The sequence below is a fragment of the Colletotrichum higginsianum genome, chromosome 12 (genome assembly GCF_001672515.1).
Source record: "Colletotrichum higginsianum IMI 349063 chromosome 12, whole genome shotgun sequence".
In the NCBI taxonomy this organism is placed as follows: Eukaryota; Fungi; Ascomycota; class Sordariomycetes; order Glomerellales; family Glomerellaceae; genus Colletotrichum; species Colletotrichum higginsianum.
In genome coordinates, this window is record NC_030964.1 from 162,859 (window position 1) to 182,492 (window position 19,634).

The 19,634-nt window shown below is 40.2% G+C and overlaps 2 protein-coding genes across 2 annotated transcripts; both read right to left on the reverse strand.

Annotated features, from left to right (window-relative positions):
* Positions 1 to 13,880: 13,880 nt before the first annotated feature.
* On the reverse strand, positions 13,881 to 15,921 carry CH63R_14556 (uncharacterized protein; the record flags this gene model as incomplete). The annotated part of the gene is made up of 3 exons (XM_018309530.1): positions 13,881 to 14,949; positions 15,031 to 15,110; positions 15,580 to 15,921. The coding sequence occupies 3 exons, from the start codon at positions 15,919 to 15,921 to the stop codon at positions 13,881 to 13,883; spliced, it is 1,491 nt and encodes a 496-aa protein (XP_018150502.1).
* Positions 15,922 to 18,726: 2,805 nt separating this feature from the next.
* On the reverse strand, positions 18,727 to 19,176 carry CH63R_14557 (PKS-NRPS hybrid; the record flags this gene model as incomplete). Its single annotated transcript, XM_018309531.1, has 1 exon — positions 18,727 to 19,176. The coding sequence occupies one exon, from the start codon at positions 19,174 to 19,176 to the stop codon at positions 18,727 to 18,729; it is 450 nt and encodes a 149-aa protein (XP_018150503.1).
* Positions 19,177 to 19,634: the final 458 nt, after the last annotated feature.

Consider the following 19,634-nt stretch of genomic DNA (forward strand, 5'->3'; position numbering starts at 1 on the left):
GAAGGGTAAGTAAAGTATACTTTCTCTAATAGTACTAACGTAGTTCACAAGTGAATGAATCACACAAGTGAGTGAATCACTTTTCTAGCACCCGTACGACAAAGTGTAAGAGAAATTAACCATAACACCTTAAATTAATTCAAACTATTTAGAATCCTCTTCTTCAGAGGTAGATTCAACTTTCTGACATGTGCGAGCATTATGTCCAGTCTCTCCGCAGATGCCACATCGTCGCGCGCGCGTTTCTGTCCTCCTCGCACGACCACTACTTTGACCTGTTTCTACCTGTAACTGCTCTGTTACATCAATTTGAGACTTTATATCTTTTGCCTGATTGATTGTAAGTGTTCCACCTTTCTGAAGCTGTTTTTTTTTCGTACGGCGACGGCGGCTCATACGCTCATTTGCCTCTTGATACTCAGTCATTTGTGCCTGCATCAAAACCTGGTTATGGGCTACCACCATAATTCCTTTCTTCAGCTGCTGCATATACCCAATAATTGACGTTGGGGAGCTATTCTGATGTCGTACGATGCGATTCGTAATAAAATCAGAATGTGAATCAAACTCAATTGGGTTGTTTGGCGTCTTTGGGACCCAAGCTGCTGGTAAGCCAGCAGAAGAACCTGGAGGTGATGGCGTACGAAGCTTCACATCTAGCTGTGAAATCACATATTCCGGATCGTACGGGACAAGGCCAGTTGCTCTAAAGCCTGCTTGAATGTTTGATGTTGTCATTGCCTTGTCGTACGCCTTATAAAAGGCTGGGAGGAAGTCTTCCTTTGCAATATGCGTAATGTGCACCCGCATAAGGACCTCGATTTCTTGGCTGTACGCCCGTTTTAAGGGACTAAAGCACCCAACATCAAGAGGCTGGAGCTTGTGCGATGAATGAGGGGGCATACAGAGCGTAATAATGTTCTGCTCCTTGCAGTATAGCTCAAAATCGACAGAATGGTGGCTTTCGTGGCCATCAAGGATGAGGAGGCGGTAAGCACCCTTCGTACGACTCCTTGTATGGAAATCAAAGTGCTTTACCCATTCTAGGCCTTTCTCATTTGTCGTCCAACCATTTTCTGTAAGTGTAATTACCCAGTCGGGTGGGAGGGGGCTGTCGCACGTCCAGGAGTCAAGATGGACCTTGCCTGCAAAGATGATGTACGGCGGGATAGAATAGCCGCACGACCCAATGCCCTGGATTACTGTAACCCATTCCTGATTCCCTTGTTGTGCTCCTCTTGGCTTGCCACGTCGTTCAGAGGCTGTAACAACCATTTCAGAGGACATCTTGCCCATCGCAAACCCAGTCTCATCGAAGTTATAGATATCGGTATCGTCTATCCCGTACTTCGCAATTGTGTTTTGTACGAGGGAAAACCACGCGCGATACGCGTCCGGATCTTCGCAGAGGACTCTCTGATAGTCGATTCTTCGATTAAAACGCGTCTGGAGCTCAGGTCGTCGTCGTACGAAGTTTGAGGCCCAGTTTGTTCCGACGCGTCGCGCGCCGCGGTCGCGAAGCAGTCGATCGGCCATTTCTCGAACAGCACTAAGGCGTGGCGAAAATGCTCGCGAATCCAGGTCAATAATGTATTGCACAATAGTCTCCTCTTCGTACGAGGTTAAATTCTGGCAGGGTGGTCGGATGTCGCGTCTGGCAGGTTGGCCGTGTTTTCGTCGCTGGAGGGTAGAGAATGACACATTATAGTGAGATGCAGCCTTTCGCACGCTTAATTTTGGGTTTGATTTGAGCGCATTAAGCGCTAGGACTAAATCGCTTTCGTTTGAATGTCGTACCATAGTTGTAGGTGGAGAAAATTAAAGGGAAAGGTAGGTCGTACAAAGTCTAGAAAAGTGATTCACTCACTTGTGTGATTCATTCACTTGTGAACTACGTTATTGTAGGTAAATTAGGCTATAGGTAGTAGTAGTACTTAATTGTCTTAATTGTAATTAATATAATACTATAGGTATTATTTAAGAATTTAGTTAATTTATTTAATTTGTCTATTAGTTTGCAAATAGAAGGTAGTTAATAGCTTGTAATTAGCTCCTAATTGTAAGATTAGGGATTTCTAAAATTTAAATGTAAATAACTTATCTCTATTTAATATAATTTCTTTTAGTAATCTATAGTTGCTAATAATGTATTTTAAAAATGTATATATAAGGTCTTCTACTATACTTAATTCTAAGTATAGAATAAAGTAGGTATACTTTGTAAGTTAATTAATAATAACTAGTATACTATTATACTAGGTTTTTATAAGTAGTTCTCTTAACTTTAAGAGTTTAATAATAAAGTCTAAAGAGATTAAATACTATACTTCTAGTAGAATTAGTAGTAGTTGCAGCTATCTATAGGATTTGTGCAGACTATTCTTACTTTTCTTATACATTTTGCAATTCTTAATTGCAAAAGCTACTTCTACTTATGTAACTTTCTTATTGTAGTATTATTAAATTTACTTAAAGATTTTTGTAATTCCTTAGTATTTATATATATAAGTACTATAAATTTCTCTAATTTATTTAAGTATTATTCTACTAGTTGTACTAGTATTAATATAAGTACTAATTATAATAAGTTTCTATACTAGTACTAAGTTGCCTTTATTATCTTACTTTAAAATAATAAGAGTTTTATTTAGTACTAGGGTTTTGTAGTTTAGTCTTTAGCTTAAGGTATTAGCTCTACTATTTTCTATTCCTTTAATATAGATAATTTAGAAGTTGAATTCTAAGAGGAATTTAGACTAACGTACACGCATAGCGAGTCGGCCAACATAGCGAGCCGGCCACTCCTTATCGCTAGAAAAAGCCCCTTTTCTAACTATTTATTAAAAAGTAGATTCTTAACTAATAAAGACCTAGTTTTTAGCATTAGATAACGATAAGAGTTAGATTTTAAGAAATAATAGTATTAAAATTATTATCTCTTTCTAGCCTATATTACTAAGCTTACCTCTTATCTAGGCCTCTAGATAAGAGGATTACTAAGAACCTAGGGTTAGGAAGAGACAATAATTTCTACAATATTATTTCTTAAAATCTAACTCTTATCGTTATCTAATACTAAAAACTAGGTCTTTATTAGTTAAGAATCTACTTTTTAATAAATAGTTAGAAAAGGGGCTTTTTCTAGCGATAAGGAGTGGCCGGCTCGCTATGTTGGCCGACTCGCTATGCGTGTACGTTATTTAATTTATTACTTATTAAGGGCTTTTAATATTATAAAGTAGGCTAGGTTTTTATAGTTAGTATAGACTTTAACTTTATACTTAGTACTAGAAAGTTGTAGTTTCTATTCTCTAAATACTTTAATAATTACTATAAGTTCTTTATTGTAGATTTAGTAGTTAAATTTAAGTCTACTGAGTTTCTTAGAGAAGAAGCTATAAGAATGCAGTCTTCCTTCTTTATTATATTATTTAAGTTATCTACTAATAGTATAATTTAAGGTATTAGTCTTAAGCTTAAAGGGTTTTCTAGAGTCTAGAATTATTAAAATAAATTTTAATAGAACTTATTACTTAATATCCTTAAAGGCCTTATTTTATTTATTAGTCTATTTAAAAGTAGTATTTTTGCATATAAGCTTAATAAGGGAGTTAATTTTACTAGAATATCCCTTAAGGAATTATTAGTAGAAATTAATAAATTTAAGGAATAATTAGATGTCTTTAATATTCTAGAGTTAAGGCTAGTCCTTAACTACTGCAATTTTCTTATTATTTATATAAATCTTACTAGGGGTAATAGTAAATTTAAGGTAGTTAACTTATTAGCTGTAGAATATACTTTTCTTAAGTTCTACTAGAAGTTTAGCTTTTTGTAGCTTCTATAGTACTTTATAAATATATTTTTTGTAAATCTTAAGAGTAGGTAAGAAAATAAGAATATTATTAAGGTAAATAATAATAAATACATTTAAATATTCTTATAGAATGTAATTAATTATAGTTTAAAAGGAGGCTAGAGTATTAGTAAGTTTAAAAAGTATAATAAGGTACTTATAATTGCCTCTTTGCATATAGAAGTATATTTTCTATTCTTCTCCCTCTTTAATTCTAATTAGATTGTAGGCTCCTTTAAGGTTAAGGGCTATAAACTATTTAGCTCTATAGAGTAGGTCTTAAAATTCTATAATAAGAGGTAATAAGTAGCTATTCTTAATTGTAATATTATTAAGTTATTAATAGTTAATATAGAGTTGTAGTTTACTATTCTTCTTAAGTACAAATAGAATAGGGTATTCTACTGGGGATATTAATAATTAAATATAACCTTTTCTAAGGTTTTTATTAATATACTTATTAAGTTCTTCCTATTAGTTTTTATTAAGTCTATAAAGTTTATAAAACTTTAGGTATTCCCCTTCCTTAATAGGAATCTTATAGTCCTAAGGACTATATTCTAGTAAGCCTATTTTTAATTCTTTAGTAAATAACTTCTTATAACTGCAGTATTCTGCAGGGATTAGGGATAGTTATTCTTCTTCCTACTAATTATTAATAAAGAATTTAAATTACTTATCTTTTATAGGTTCAATTTATTTAATATAAGTAATATATTTCTATTATCTATATTTACTTAGGGGTTGCAGTATATAATGCACTTCTATAGCTGAATCTCTCTATTAAAGTTAATTAGCCTTCTAACTAATATTTAAATTATATTTTTATAGCTATAGGACTCCTTAAATAATATTTAATTGTCCTATCTTTATAATATTAAAGACTAATTATTCTTAATAATTATAGATTACTATAGAGAGTTGTATAGTCTCTTTACTAATAGTACCTCTATTGTACTTAACTATTTCTCCTTCTATATTCTAAAGGGCGTATAGCTTATCCTTAAGTCTCTATACAATTTATTATTAATTTATTAATTGTAGTAATATAAAGTTTACTTAAGCTCTACTATTAATTATAATCTATATAGGCTACTTATTAATAATAGCTTCTAGGAAGAGGTATTTATTGTCTTCCCTAGTTGTAGTATATAGGGACTTCTTATATTGTATTACTATCTGTAGTCCCTTTACAGTTAGTATTCCTAGTTTTTTAACTTCTTACTAGAGTTCTTTTCCTTAATTTGCATTCTCTAGGCTTATACTTTTCCTTTATAATAGTACTTATACTTATTAAATATATAGTCTAATTAATATTTAGTAATATAATTAATATAGAGTATAGGATACTTTAGGCTTAACTAGAAGTAGAGCTACTTAGTAAGGTATTCCTTAACTTTCTATATATTAAATTCTAAGTCTTAGTAGACTCTTAGGATAAGTTCCTAATCTTATTACTAGAGGTAGAAAATGTATTCTTCTTTTAAGTAAAAGTAAATTTTGCATTTATTGTAAATATAATCTACTTAGAAAATTCTATAGTATTATCTATAAGTAGGTTTAAGTAGCTTATTATCTCTAAATAGGGGTTTTTCCTAAATTTAGACTTTAAGTCTATTATTAATATTAATATCTTCTGTACTATAGAAGTGTATTTCTTAATTATTGTATATTTTATTAATATTTAGTTATTAGTTAATTTAAGTACAGCTAGTATTTAAATACATTTATAAAACTAAGGGTTTATCTAAATTAATATTATTGCCTTTATTAATTTTATACTCTTATAGCTTTATTCTATTATAGGGGTTAAAATTTCTAAGTCTCTACTTTATCTCTTACTTAATTTTAAAATTAGGACTTTTAAATTAAGTTAAGCTTTTAATTTATTTAAGCTTAAGGAGCTATTTAGCTACTCTTTATTCTATCTTACTTAGTAGGAGAAATTCATTTAGTAATTCTCCTAAGTTAAAAGTATATTTAGAGCTTATTTATTCTCTAAGAATTTTAATAGTTTCTTAAGGGGTTCTTTCTCTAATATTAAATTGTAGTTAGGGGAATAAGGTTTTTACTTATTTTCTTCCTATAGCTACTATTTTAGTAAGTTAGTTAGTTAGACTTATTTCTTCCTATACTAAGTTAACTAAGTCTTCTTTAAGTATAAGTTGTCTTTAGTAGTCTTCTTAAGCCTAAATTCTTTACTATAGTTATACTTTAATAGTTTAGAGGGTTTCTAGTATATTAGGATTACTTAACTATACTTATACAGTATCTTATACTTAAATAAGTTTTATAATAAGCTACTAGTTTCATTTTTCTATAATTTAAATATCTCTATACTTAAATTTCCTAAAGATAATTATAGTTTTATTTTTAGGCTCTCTTAAGTACTAACTTACTTATTCCTTACTACCTTAGTATATAAGGCAGCTATTACTATAGTAGGTAGTTTATAAGAGTTATTTATAGGGGACTTCTTTTCTTACAATATTAGCTTTCTTAGTATTTTTAGGGAGTAGTTAGTTCTAAAGTTATTTAAGCTATCTGCAGTCCCTAGTAATATAGTCTAGCTTTTTGCAGTTAAAATAAATACTACTCTTAGAGTTGCATTATAGGGCTTATTTATTCTTATAAGTTATATTAATATTTATAAATTCTATATAGTATTTATAAGTAGTACTTAGTCTACTACTATACTATTAGTTAGTTCTTTAATTACTATTATAGTTATTTAGTTATTAAGGCCCCTAGGGAATATATTATTTTCCTATATTAGCTTAGAGGTATTAATTCTTATTCTTTTCTTTATATTATTTATATAAGTAAGTATTAATTCAAATAGTAAGTACTATATATTGTAGGAAGTTAGTAGGAGTATTAAGCTTAACTATTTTGTCCTTAACTTCTTCTTTTAGTCCTTAGTAGAATATAAAGATTCTTAATTTATTAGTAATATTAAATTAAACTATAAGCCTTTAGAACTTAGCTGTATAGTAGGAGGCTAACTTATTCTATTTAAGGTTAACTAAGTCTCTCTTAGCCTACCTCTTTTTATTAGGGTCCTAGAATAGAGTTTAGAGGGCGTATTTAAATTCTATTATACTTAAGAAAATATCTTAAGTCTCTATTAAGTATGTATTAGTATTTCTATTATTCTATAGGAATTCTTCTATAAAGAGTTTGAATTAAGTAAGTACTTTTCCTTTAAGGAAGGTAGCTATATAAATTTCTTACTTAGTTTTACTCCTAAAGTTAGCTATATAGAAGGTTTAGTAGGTGCAAATTTAAATAAGAAATCCCTTAAGTTGTCTACTAGTACTATTGTAGGCAGATAGTAAGTTAAGTTTGAGCTTCTTGCATTTATCTATAGGTATTAAGATAATACTAGCTGCAGCCTAAAGGGTATAGACCTCTTAGCCTAACTTACTAGCTTCCTTATTCTTAGCTTCTAATTTAGTAATAGTCTTATTTACTATAGCTTGCATTTAAGTAATATTAGAGTTATTTTTTTAAATATATTACTATAAAGTATTATAGACTTTCTTAGTAAAGTTAAACTTATTATTAGAGTTCTTAGTATTCTTTATTTCTTTATTAAAATTCTTAAGGGTAGCTAGAGTCTTACCCTTAGAATTAATAGAGAATAAAGTTAGAGTAGTAATAAGTACTATATCCTTAATTATTTAGTAAGTATAGAAGTTAACTTACTAAATAGGAGTAATTAAAGTATTATAATTAAATATTTAATAGTAGTATTTCTACTAATAAGTAGCTAAGGTTAGTACTTAATAAATAGTACTAGAGTCTTATTAGCTTATTAGTAATCTTATTAGTAAGAATATAGTAATTAGTTATATATTTAAATTATAAATAACTTATTATAATTATAATAGAAGGATAATTTAAGAGTTACTTATAGTAGAGTAAATTATAAAGTTAATTACTAAAGAGCTATAGAAGGTAATTTATTTATATAGAATAAATATCCTTATATTCTTAAGTCTTATTATTAGGACTACTATCTTAAAGTTAGTCCTTAATTTAGGACTATAATCTAAAAGTTAGTCCCTAGTATAGACTACTTATTGCCTATTAGTCCTTCTTATCTTTATGTAACCTTCCCTAGTTCTTCTGTCTCTAAGGAGTTATCTGTATAACCCTTATTTCTTATCTATATAAATGCTATACTGCCTGCACCCTGCCTTGCCTAGTAGGGCTGCATTACCTGTAACTTGTTAGGTTGTAATAAAAAGTTAGCGTAATAGCTGGACTGCACGTCGCCCTATTAAGAAAAGACTCCCTAGAGTTTAAAGAAACTTACAATAACTTTAAATCTTTCTTAGAGGAACTTAAGATTGCAACCTTCTACAAGTAAGAGAAAATAGATCTTTTCAGGTTAGGTACTAAGGTAAGTTTGCAGTCTTATCAATTATACCTCTTTAGGAAGTTACTAAGAGGAATAAGATAGTAATAGAAAAATGGCCATTGATAACACTAGATCTGCCGAACCAGGTTCTAGTACTAATGTTCGTCAACCGTTATAATGTCGCTTGATTTCCAAAAGTTTCAAACCTAGCGCCAAGGAAGCTAATCCGGAGAATCCAAAGAAGTGTCTGTGAGCATGGGTTCTGGAGAAACGACGCTTGGCAGCTAAGTTTGGGGCAAATTTCCGACCTTATCAGGAAGTGCCTTGGGGTCGAAAGTGCCCCGGATGCGTTTTCAGTATCGCCTAACAACATTATTGGACCTGGGACTTGTAATTAGGGTCTCTTAAACATTACATCTTATACCTTAATTAATGGATTGTCAGTTAAGCTAAGAATACAGTGATTTTATGCCCTTATGGGCTCGGGAAAAGCAGTCTTGGCTTCCTTCATCAGTCACTGGGTGAAATCGTTTGGCAAAACGTGCCTTCACTTCTCTTTTCGGGGCAATGAACCGAATTCAAGATTAGTCATCTCGCTCTTCGAAACGCTTACCTTTCAGTTAGTCAAGTACTCGCGGCAATTCCAGGATCACGTCGCGCGCCTTGCTCTCGCAGCGAAAACGCTAGTCAATTGCCCTAGTCACTTTGTGTAGGAAAGACTGCTTGCGGCCGCAAGTGAGAATCTTGAAGACGTCTTTGAGCGACCAGTTTACTGGATTATATATGGATTGGGTATCTGTGACGATCCAGATGTATTAATCAGTGGCCTCGCAGACGAAGCTCTGTCCAAAACGCCAATCAAGGTGGTTATATTAAGCCGTCGCACTTGAGTATTAGTACAACCACTCGACGACAAAACTACCCAACTCGACATAGAGAAACTCGCGGAGAAACGAAATGCAGTTAAAGAGTTTGTTGAAGCCAATCCTAGCCGTTTGAATCCCTATACACCTCACATTACCGAAACGGCAGACGGAAATTTCTTAGGGGCTTGCTTGCTTGTCAACTAGTGTTTTCGTTAGATAAGAGCTCGTCACTAGCCGTAGCAGTAGATGCAGCTTAAGCAGAGTTTGAAATTAAGTGGAAGGCCCTTGTCACTTACAAGACCTCGGTATGGTCCTCGGAGCAGAGTTTTGTTGCGCGCCAGGCTCTGACATGGATCACCTATGCGAAAGATCCGCTGGATGTCGAGAAAATTTGTTCAGGCTATTGCAGTCTCTACGGCTAAACGCTTTGAGCTACGAGATATTAGGAAGATCTTGGGCTCTTTGGCTACGATTGACGAATGCTCCAAGATGAGGCTATGTCATCGTTCGTTGCGGCAGGCTTTGTTGATATTAGACGATCCAAATCTCTGCTCCGCCTTTCTTCGTCCTCACACATGTCTCTTGGGGGCCTGTGTTCGGGAGATGCTTGAAACAGACACGGAAGCAAAGGGCCTCTTCAAGTTTTCCGAGCTCAGCCGTCTGGGTGTTTGTGCGACTATGTCGTGGCACCCATCATCTTCACTTGGTGGATCCAGTCAATCAAGCATTTGATGATGAGTTCCTGTCACTCCTCAAAGAGTTTATGACAGGACCTGGTATTTCATCATGGATCTTTATGCTTTTAGAATTAGGAAAAGTGAATCTTGTGGCATTCGCAGCAGACGCTTTGTCGCGTCTTCAGACAAGCCTAGTTGGGCAAGCAAAGAAGTCTAGACTCAATGACATGCTATAATCCTAGGCAACAGAACTTATACAACTACTTGAAATATTTAGCGGTCAGCTCACGAGACATCCTAGAATGCTTTTCAGCGTTGTCCCGTCATTCTGCCCCTACTCTTCTTTGCTGCAGGCTCAGATGAGATGTGTCGCGTATAGGGGTCAGATATACAGGGTCAAAAATGGTCCATCTATAGAAAGGGGAATAGGGTAACTAATAGGCCTATATATACCTATTTGGAGCCCTCAGTCCTACACGTACATACGTACAGGGATACCCTGTACGACAAGACGAAAACACCGCTCATACACTATTTTGTTGCAAGGAACCTTAAAAATACAGTAGACGACTTTATTGCACGCCTCACGGTTTCACAAGACCCTGAAACTGTCATATGCAGTGCTCGAGATATCACAGTTTCGTCAGGTTCGACTAATTAGGTCTTCTTAATATCGACTCTTAGATACACCCGCCAAAGAACTGTCAAGCACGAGGAAAGTGTTTTCGTATAATGCGCTTCAGCACACCAGGAACAATGATAGTAACATGCGGAAACCGAGATGTCACAGTGTGGCATGATGACAGTAACCGCCCACCGTAGGTCTTTTCAGTCCTAGCGACACTTCGTCCACTCGGTATGTATGACCTTTCGCGGCAATGATCTCGCAATCCTGGTCTGCGCTGAAGATGACGACATGTGGGAATTCTCGATACCAGCTCTAGCAGCGTCAACAGACAAGGCGATCGCAGTATGGGACTCAGTGGTGATACCAAACCTCATCGATGCAGTCTTGTAGCTGCCTGAATGCGTCTCACTCAACTCCGATGGATCCATGATCGCCGTCTCGTCTCGTATAAAACCCTGCCAATCACATCGTGGCGAATTCCGACAAGTCATGGTTGCCTGTATCGGCAACGATCTGAGCCCTTGGAAATTACACACGGCGCTGCTCTGTCCCCAGTAACCAAAATTCAATAGTTGTCCAGTTGCAGTCTAGTTTACTTCTATAGTGCCACGGCTCAGTCTGAACCTGCGATTCGAATTGCCAGACCATCTGTCAACTTACGGAGTTCGGCATTCTGGACATTAGAGGATGTCCAAACTGGCCATTCTTTGTTAACTAGGGATGGTTAGGGAAACCTAAAAATGAGAAGAGCTGCAGGTATATTGCAGGCCTTTAAAGGCTTCCGGTATTGGTATGCCTATTGACTTTGCTATTTGTCCTGAAGGTTGTAGTTTTTATAAGCTTTATTATTGTTGATGCGACGTCTAGACTCCCTATGGAGTTTAATCTGCAGACGCTTGATGTAGCTGAGAGAACTGCTCTAGCCCTCTATGAAGAGTCATACGTGAAGGAGGTTGGACATTAGGAGCAACGAGATTTTATTAAGCTTCTCTCCATGAGACCTGAGAATCCTGTAGTCTGTGCTGGACCTTCGTTAAGATTGCATCCTTACAGCTTAAAGATACTAGCACGACTTAGTTGTTATTTAAGCCTGATAATAGCTGACTTTTGGTGGTATTGAAAAGAGGCTGCTTACACGTTTGGGCTTTTAAAGAGGACTATAAGCCTAAAGTCCAGTCTGAAACGTAAGTGTTCAGCTACTGGATTAAATTGCCCCTTTGATGGAAGTTAACTGCTTGAATATTGTCTAACACAACTGCTGGTCTTGAAATGGAGCGTTCTGCTGTATGTTACAGCTTTAAACTTCCTGCTGTAAAGAAACACCTATAGTAAATTTATCTGCCGATCTCAATGTTGAACCTCGAACTGAGACTGGCTTCTGTATTAATAAAGTACACCTGTCAAATTGATCTTTTACATCTATTCATCTGTGTTTTGCAATGTAAAGGCTTGGGCCGGTTAAGGTTGATTTGCACTACCATGGACAACGTAAGTTCCTGTACCTTGACTAAATCAGACGCCCTTCCAGTGTAGGTACACCATTACTAAGGACCATTGCTCGATTGTCTGGGTCAGTTCTTTGGCACAGTTAACAGTTCCAAGGGGAACTTCCGATAGTCTAGCATTTCTCGATCAGGATGGGTGGCTTTGTACATTATCTGACGAGGGAACTGTTCAAGAGCATCTACCTACCTCTGCCGCATGATTGATTTGACCCTGAGTTAGTCTATTAGGTTGGCAAAGGTCAACCCTGGATGGTGCGGTTACTATCCTAAAAGATGGGAATATTGGGGTTTTAAAAGGGTGATTTGAGCTGACGTTCTAAAAGAAAGAGAGAGTGTGTGAGTTGACAGCCTGGAAGAGTGATAGGATTATGATGCGGTATCGGATAGTTTCTGAGTCTACGGATAGTAACTGCCCTTCTGTGCTATACTATGAATAATTACTGCTATTCAGTTCCTAATCAAATACACGAAATGTTCGATCGAATTTTGATTACATAACTTTATATCAGAAGATTCACGGAGGCATGCTATTGAAGATATAGGGCACTACTGTCTTGTTGTCTGGGTGCCCTAATGTTCTCGACGGCGTCGCATTACAAGAGAAACGCATCCTTTACTATAAGAGGTAAGTAAGAGACTGGAATAGAACTGTGGCCTATTGGTTAACGCCAAGCTTTTCTGTTTAGGCCTGGCTGGAGCCTCGCATGCACTATTCTTTTGGTTCACGCACGTATGGTGTAACTTTTGCTTACTCGCTAAGTACTTGTACTGCTTTGATGAGGATGTATTATCCTGATGGACGCTTGTGGTTCTGTAGCGCTTGGATGGCACAGCTCTTGGTTGTTGGTAAATATGACGCATTTGCTGGGGCAGTTGGACGATTTGTGTATATCAAAAGGATCATTTGTAGCGTTAACAGTATAGCCCCCTTTGAGCTCTACTGCGTCCGCGCGTGACATTAATTATGCCTGGTTAGGACAAGCAGTAATAGTATATAGTGCCAGCTCGTCGAACCCGCTCCCAGGTCGGCCTGTCAGTAACAGTAAGTGACTAAAGCCGCCGCCGCCGCCGCCGTCGCCGTAGCCGAGATAGCTCCAGCTTGATTAGCGCTTGTACTGCCGTCAAAGATACCCAAAAGGTTTAGGACTTCCGTCTTAGGACTTAGTTGAGAACGCAACGCGCAGAATGTGTGCCCTGGATTAATTCTTGGGAACGTTGGAACGCAAAATACACAATGTGCAGCTCGACAGACTTAAGAAACGCCTACCACACGTGGTCCCGACGTGGTGGGCTCTCTCACTATATATTGTCTACATTAATGAGTCCGCCAACGATGCAGCCAAGGAGCATCATGTTGCGCCGCCCTATCTATGCAATCTCCTTAGATCTGCTTGCTTATTGCATCGAGGGCGCCTTGCAGGATATCCTGATCCCTGCATGCCTTATACGCCGCTTCAGCCGTCTCAAGGGCCTGCTTTGCATCGCTAACCGCCATCGCTGTCTGCTCCCTCGCCTGGACAGCCTGACGCACGCTCGGCTACCTCTGCTGCAGCCGCAGTCGCAGCGGCAACGCCCATATGGCTTCTGCTTCCGTCGCCTTCCGGGCCATTTCCAGCCAGTGTGTGTGTGTGTGTGTGTGTGTGTGTGTGTGTGTGTGTGGCTCTCAACGATTCTCCGGACATTGACGTTATAAGTCGTTCCCCCTTGAGCGCACAATGTTGCTGCTCCCTGCAATAAGAATTCGGCGACCCTCTTCGCCTACTCTAATACCGTGAGTGGCCAGTTGCTATTGTCTGTTAGATTAGTCTGCAGAGCACCTTATCTAATGCTTCAAGCTGGGCAGTAACATGCTGCGCTGCCCTGTTGTGTTGTCGCTCTGTTTCCTGTATAGGCGTTCTTGCCGATTCCAGACATCCCTAAGCAATGATGGCGTGTCTGACATGGAGCTTGATTCCAGGGCTGCAATATGCTTGGCGATGGCGTCAATTCTGGCACGCGCACCGGGCAGGGCCCCGGAGTTGTCGGCCCTGGTTGTGCCTTGGTCCGTCTTGGGTTGCATGTCGACGACGTGTGATGATGACAAGGCTAGTAGTGCAATAGGCGGCGGTGGTGCAGAAGACAGGGTCGGGGACTGCGGCGGTGCTGTACATGACGCCGTAGTGGATGGTAGTGCGGACGCCGGTGGTGCCGGATGCCGTGTCCCTTGATGATGGGCCGCCGCTTGGGACCGAAGGGGCGCTGTGAAGTTGCTGCTCCGAGAGGCGCTTTCTAATTCGTTGTCGGTATTGTGAGGGGACAGTATTGAGTGGAACGTTGGTGCCTTGCGTGATGGCTTGCGTCCACGACGGCTTGGTTTCGAGCAGGGTAGGCGGTAGTAGACTGGACTGGAGCTTTGGGACAGAGGGCATGGGATTAGTGCTTTGGCGGGCCTTGATGATGGATGAAGGCGTACAAGGATGTAACGACACCCCGGCGCACTGGTGACGGCAGCCTGGACGGCGGTTGTATTGCGGGCTCGGAAGAAATACAGAGGATCCAACGATGGCAATGCTGCTATCCAAACCTATGCTCTTCGCCATCTTCGTCTGCAGCGCGCGAACGGAGTTGTCCGTGAGCATGGCGCCGCTGCGCAACTGTTTGATGGCCTGGAGCAGCTTCTGGTCACCAGTTGTTGTGATATCGGGGGTGACGGTGAGCGTATGTGATGCGTCATGGTCGTGTCTTGCTGTAGCGTCGTTTGCCATGTGCTTTTCGTCTTTGCCATTGCTGTCGTTGTGGTTGTCGTGGTCGTCGTCATTGTCCTCGCCCTTGTCTTCTTCGTCATACAAGACTCCCTCGTCATTCTCGTCCTCGACAAGGGGGGTCTGGTAAGTCTTGGGGCGGACCGGGTGGGGGCGGGATGAGGTCTTCGGCATGAGTAGAGACGAGTCGGGGTCTTGGTTGACTTGGATGCTGTTGTCGGGAGAATGGTTAAGGGAATCGGATCCTCCCCCGTTCAACGACGCCAGACAATCTTTGTCAGGCCTCCGCCGGCCGCGCCCCAGTTCCGGACTGAGAGCCGTATCATCGAGAGGAGCAGAAGACTACGAATGGAGCATGTTCTTGTCCCGCCGAGTGGCCACAGGCGACGACGTTTCGTGCCTGTCGCTGTCGACATCTTCCTCAAGATACAAGCCATCGTCGCTGTCGTTATCGCTGGAGCCCTCGTTAGCCTACCTGGAAGGTAGAGAGTGTGGAGCAGTACGTGTTTACATTTGCGTGGACGCAAAGCGCCGTGAGGCGAGCGAGCTGGGCCAGCTGATTGATGGCGAGGGAGTCCTTGTTGGTGCAATGTGTATTGCGGCGGGCGAATGAGGCACAGGTGTATTTATGTGGGATCTGTAGATGGCTTTGCGGCGACGGTTCTTGATGGAGCGATCCTGCTGGACCTCGCGGACCAAGCGGGTGCTGCGCCGGATCAAGCCGATGTTGACTACAGTGTTTTTGACGACGATATCACGTGCGGGTGTTGCAAGCCTGCCAAGGGTATTCCTGACGAATTGTCTTGTCCGTGCGTGGACCAGGGGGACGGGTTGGTTTCCGTCAGCTCAACCATGAACTGGTGGTACTGTTGAGATTCAATGTCAGTAAGCAAGAGGGGGTTGAAAGGTTAGGTATAGGGGACATTGGTTCGAGATCAACCATGAGGAGAAGACGCGACGTGAGACATATGGGACTTTTCGTATTTGGGGCGCCATTAGCAGCAGCGCCGGCTTGGCTTTGGCCGGCAGGGACATTCGAGAAAGCCTGGCCGGCGGCGGCGATGATGGGTTGTTCGGACGTGATGGAGGCTCGGGACGGTTCGCGGTTCGTTTCGTGGTTCGTTTCGTGGTTCGTTTCGAGATTTGGTTCAGTGTTCGGTTGACAGCCCGGTTCAAGAGGCGTGTCATTGGACCCGGGATCAAGGGAAGAAACGAGTGGAGGCTGCTTAGGTAGTATAGGGGAGGCTGAGGTGTTGGTCTTTTTTTGGGACACGCGCGCCATATGGTGCGGCGTGTTGCGGCGACGTTAATGCGGCAATTACTGCAATAGTCTGTATAAGGGTTACAATATTGGAGGCATAAAGGCTATTAGGGGAAGCAATGCTGTGAATTCAAGCTATTGTGAAATGGTAGCAACCTATTATTACTGTTATTATCTCTCTATTGTTAGGCATGCTCGAGTCGATACAGAGCTGAAGACTAAATCCAATAATGCATGTAATATACAAACTAATACTACTACTACCTCCTCTATAACTCTCCTACGCCTTGGAGGCTCTCTAACGACATGGATTCCCTAGAACTCTATATCTTAAGCAGCTAGTTACAGCGAACTTGATAATACTGCTCTTTAGTAGTTGGAGGACTTGCTTGCAAGATACAGAAGGTAATACTGAGCTGGAGTCTTACTCTTCCTTAGTCTAGCTGCAGGTGTTTCTAGATGGCGGACCTGCAATGTATAATTTCTTTAGGAACTTAGACATTCAGTAGTCTCTAGCTTCTATCTTGTTTTACTATACCCAAGGAAGATTCTAAGAACCTACTTTTCTTAGAATGCATTTACTAAGTCTCCTTATGCATTAACTCTTTGCTTCTTCCTACTCTACCATTCGCGCTAAGTAGTTACTGTATTTCTCCTAAATAGTAAACTGTAAATAAGAGATTGTATTGCATCTATTCCCCCCCAACTTACTAAGTTTCCTACTGCCACTTATAACACTTACTCTCTTATTAATACAAGCAGCGTCAATTAATTTAGGATTAGAGCAATCGCGAGGCAATAGGAGAGGAGAGGCTTAAGCTAGCACCAACTACATTTAGTACAGTAGGGGGTTACCTACTTAGCTACAACAAGCCCACTTTACCTTATTACTAGCCAACTACAGAGTACTTTTGTCAGACTTCCCTTCTCTACATCTAACAATAATAAGTATTAGTATCTTAGGTAGTGATACTTGTACGAGTCGATAGCAACGATTACATTAAAGTAGTAATATTGCTAGTGGTTGTATTAAGGCATAAAGATAGGAGATCTAACTGCGCGGTCACTACTTACTAGCAAGGCAAAGTAGGCGTATGCCTTCAAACGACCTCTTCTAATAATGAGAATACAATCGCTATTCTTATAGGGCGATTGATTCAAGACATCTTATCGCTTTCGAAAGCAACAGTCAGCTGACTACAAATTAAAGGCGTGCCCCTCAAGTGTAGTCACGTCGGCGTCCTATAGCAAGCTGCTAAGGGCGCTGTCTTCCATGCAGGCAGTATGAACTTATTGAGGCTGTTGACAGCGTGTACTTGACAAGTCCCTAAACTACCTATTGTACACCTTTTGCCTAGCAGCCTTACTGCACCCCCCTTGAAAAGTCAAGGTCACTACGACGACAACCCTGGACCTGCGATACGTGCCGGAAGGCGGCCGGTACCGAGGAAGGTCCTTTCCAACGCCCTTGTGCTTTGCAGCGGTTATTCACTAAAGTCTTCCAGGATCCGGTGCCATTGTGGTATTTGGGATCTTATGGCATCACACTATCTATCTGCCATTGCCTTCCACCTAGCATCGCTGGCATCATTCCCGGCAGCGTGCTTGCATTGGCTTCGTCGCACTGCAAGCATTTCTGCCGATAATAGGCATTTCCCAATGATATTGAACAGTCAGATCGGGCCGTCAAATGTGCAGTCGAACGATGGACACAATACCATAAAAACCTAATACATATGCATCCTGAAGAGGAAGAAGTTGTACAACGCCAATCAAAGGAGATTTCGGATTCCAGCCCTATAGTGTAATCCATTTCAGTCTCTAATTGTTTGGCCTATAGGCTCATTATAAAAATGCTGAAACCCATTGCACTTAGTAAGCTTCCATCACCAGCTTGCGTATTAACATGCAGATAATAGGTAATGTACTTTTATATCTACGGCTGTATTACATTGAACGCTTTGTAGATGTCGTCTTTTTACTTAGCGCCTGTAAATACAACCTTGACGCTTGCAAACATTAATACAATGACTTTGAGTGCCTCCAGACGGTATACAAGTCCTAGAAAGAGTTCGGGCTCATCTGAAACTAATCCGAATTTGGCTACAGCAACAATACCTACTAATTAGACTAGAAACTTACAGTCAAACAAAGAGACAATATTCTAGGTTTTGACGCCTGCAGTTTCTATTAGGAATCCTAGTCTTTGCAGAATCCTACTAGACTTTTAACAAAGTGTCTTAGTACTACACTGCGCCTTGGCTCTAGTAACAAACATCTTACCTAAAGTAAAGATTAATGCTGTTTGTTTTAGGTCCTAAATTCCTATGATGGCGGCTGCAAAATCTATGCAGATAATGAAATTTTAAATGATAGCCTGCACTTTAGATAATAGGGATTATATCTTTCAGTTGTACTCCGCGTTTTAGGTATGCTTTTATATTTACTGTAGGTTTAGCTAGGTGGCATTCTGCATCACCGTCAAGAAAGTGCTCGTAACCGTGATTCCTTGGAGTAACGAAACTCTCAGCACGTTCAGTGGCGTTACAAGCTGGTCGGTTGGGCTATATAAAAACATGCTGCTGCTCTGTCTACTTGTCATTACAGGCAGCGGTACTCTCCCCAAACCATTGTTAAGCAGCATCAAGAGCAGTAGATATAGGTTCATTCATTCTTGCCGAGGCGAGGGCCTAGCCCAAGTTGGCCGAAAGCAAAGCACAAAGGGGCTTGAGCCTTGTTCGCCATCAATAGGTCTGTTATAACTGTCCCAGCAAAGGCTTAGGGGAAGCGAGCTGGCGACGCCGGAAGGGCTGGGGCTGCTCGCTATCACAGGTCCGGGCCACAGCTCTCGATGATGGCGTGTCCGTATTGGTGCCGCCGAACCTGAAGCTGTTGACGGACATGCAGCAAGAAAGACCGAGTAGAAGGGTCGGCCACAGCACCAGCGCCATCGGCAGGATAGGTGTCGTCCCCAGGAAAGAAGACTCGCTGGATGGCTTCAGCCTCGACGGGGTCGCCTGACGGCGTGCCGGTGCCATGGGTCTCGAAATACTGCAGCCTGTCTTCTGGCTTTTTCAAATCCAACTTGCATTTGGTGTACGTTGCCCTGATTAGAGAGCCGCCTGGGCTTCGGCGCTGGGAACAGTAAGGCCCAAAGACAAGCGCAAAGAATGTAGTTAGCAGATAGAAAAGGAAAAGTAAATTAAGCGCAAGCGTATGCCAGGTGTAGTAATGTAATGGGGGCTGGGGGACAGGGTACAGGGAAACCACTTTCATGCGGAATAGGCCTTGAGGGTGGTGGAGCTACACTTTGACGAAACCAAAGTTCGGCCACATGACGCGTCTGCAGACGGAGACGAAGACGAAGACGAAGACGAAGACGAAGATGAAGATAAAAAGAAAGCCGGGAACGGAGACAGAGACGGAGACGGCAGCAGTTAGTGTTGTCGTCGTAGGCGCGTCTATGACCTTAAAGCAGTCCACCTCTACCAGCTGGCGCACAACCTAGATGAAGAGGACTAAGTCAACAACGATGACTCCATAATACAAGCGGAGGAGAGGTAACATGTTGCAGTCAGGAAGTAGAGGTCACTACTGGTAGAGGAGAACCTGAGGACATTTAGCATGCTGCTAGGCAAAGGTGCGGCGATGAAAATGACGCAGCGTAGCAAAAGACGGAGCAGCTTAGGAGACGATCCGACTATGGATGTAGTTGTTCTTGTCGTCCTGTTGGA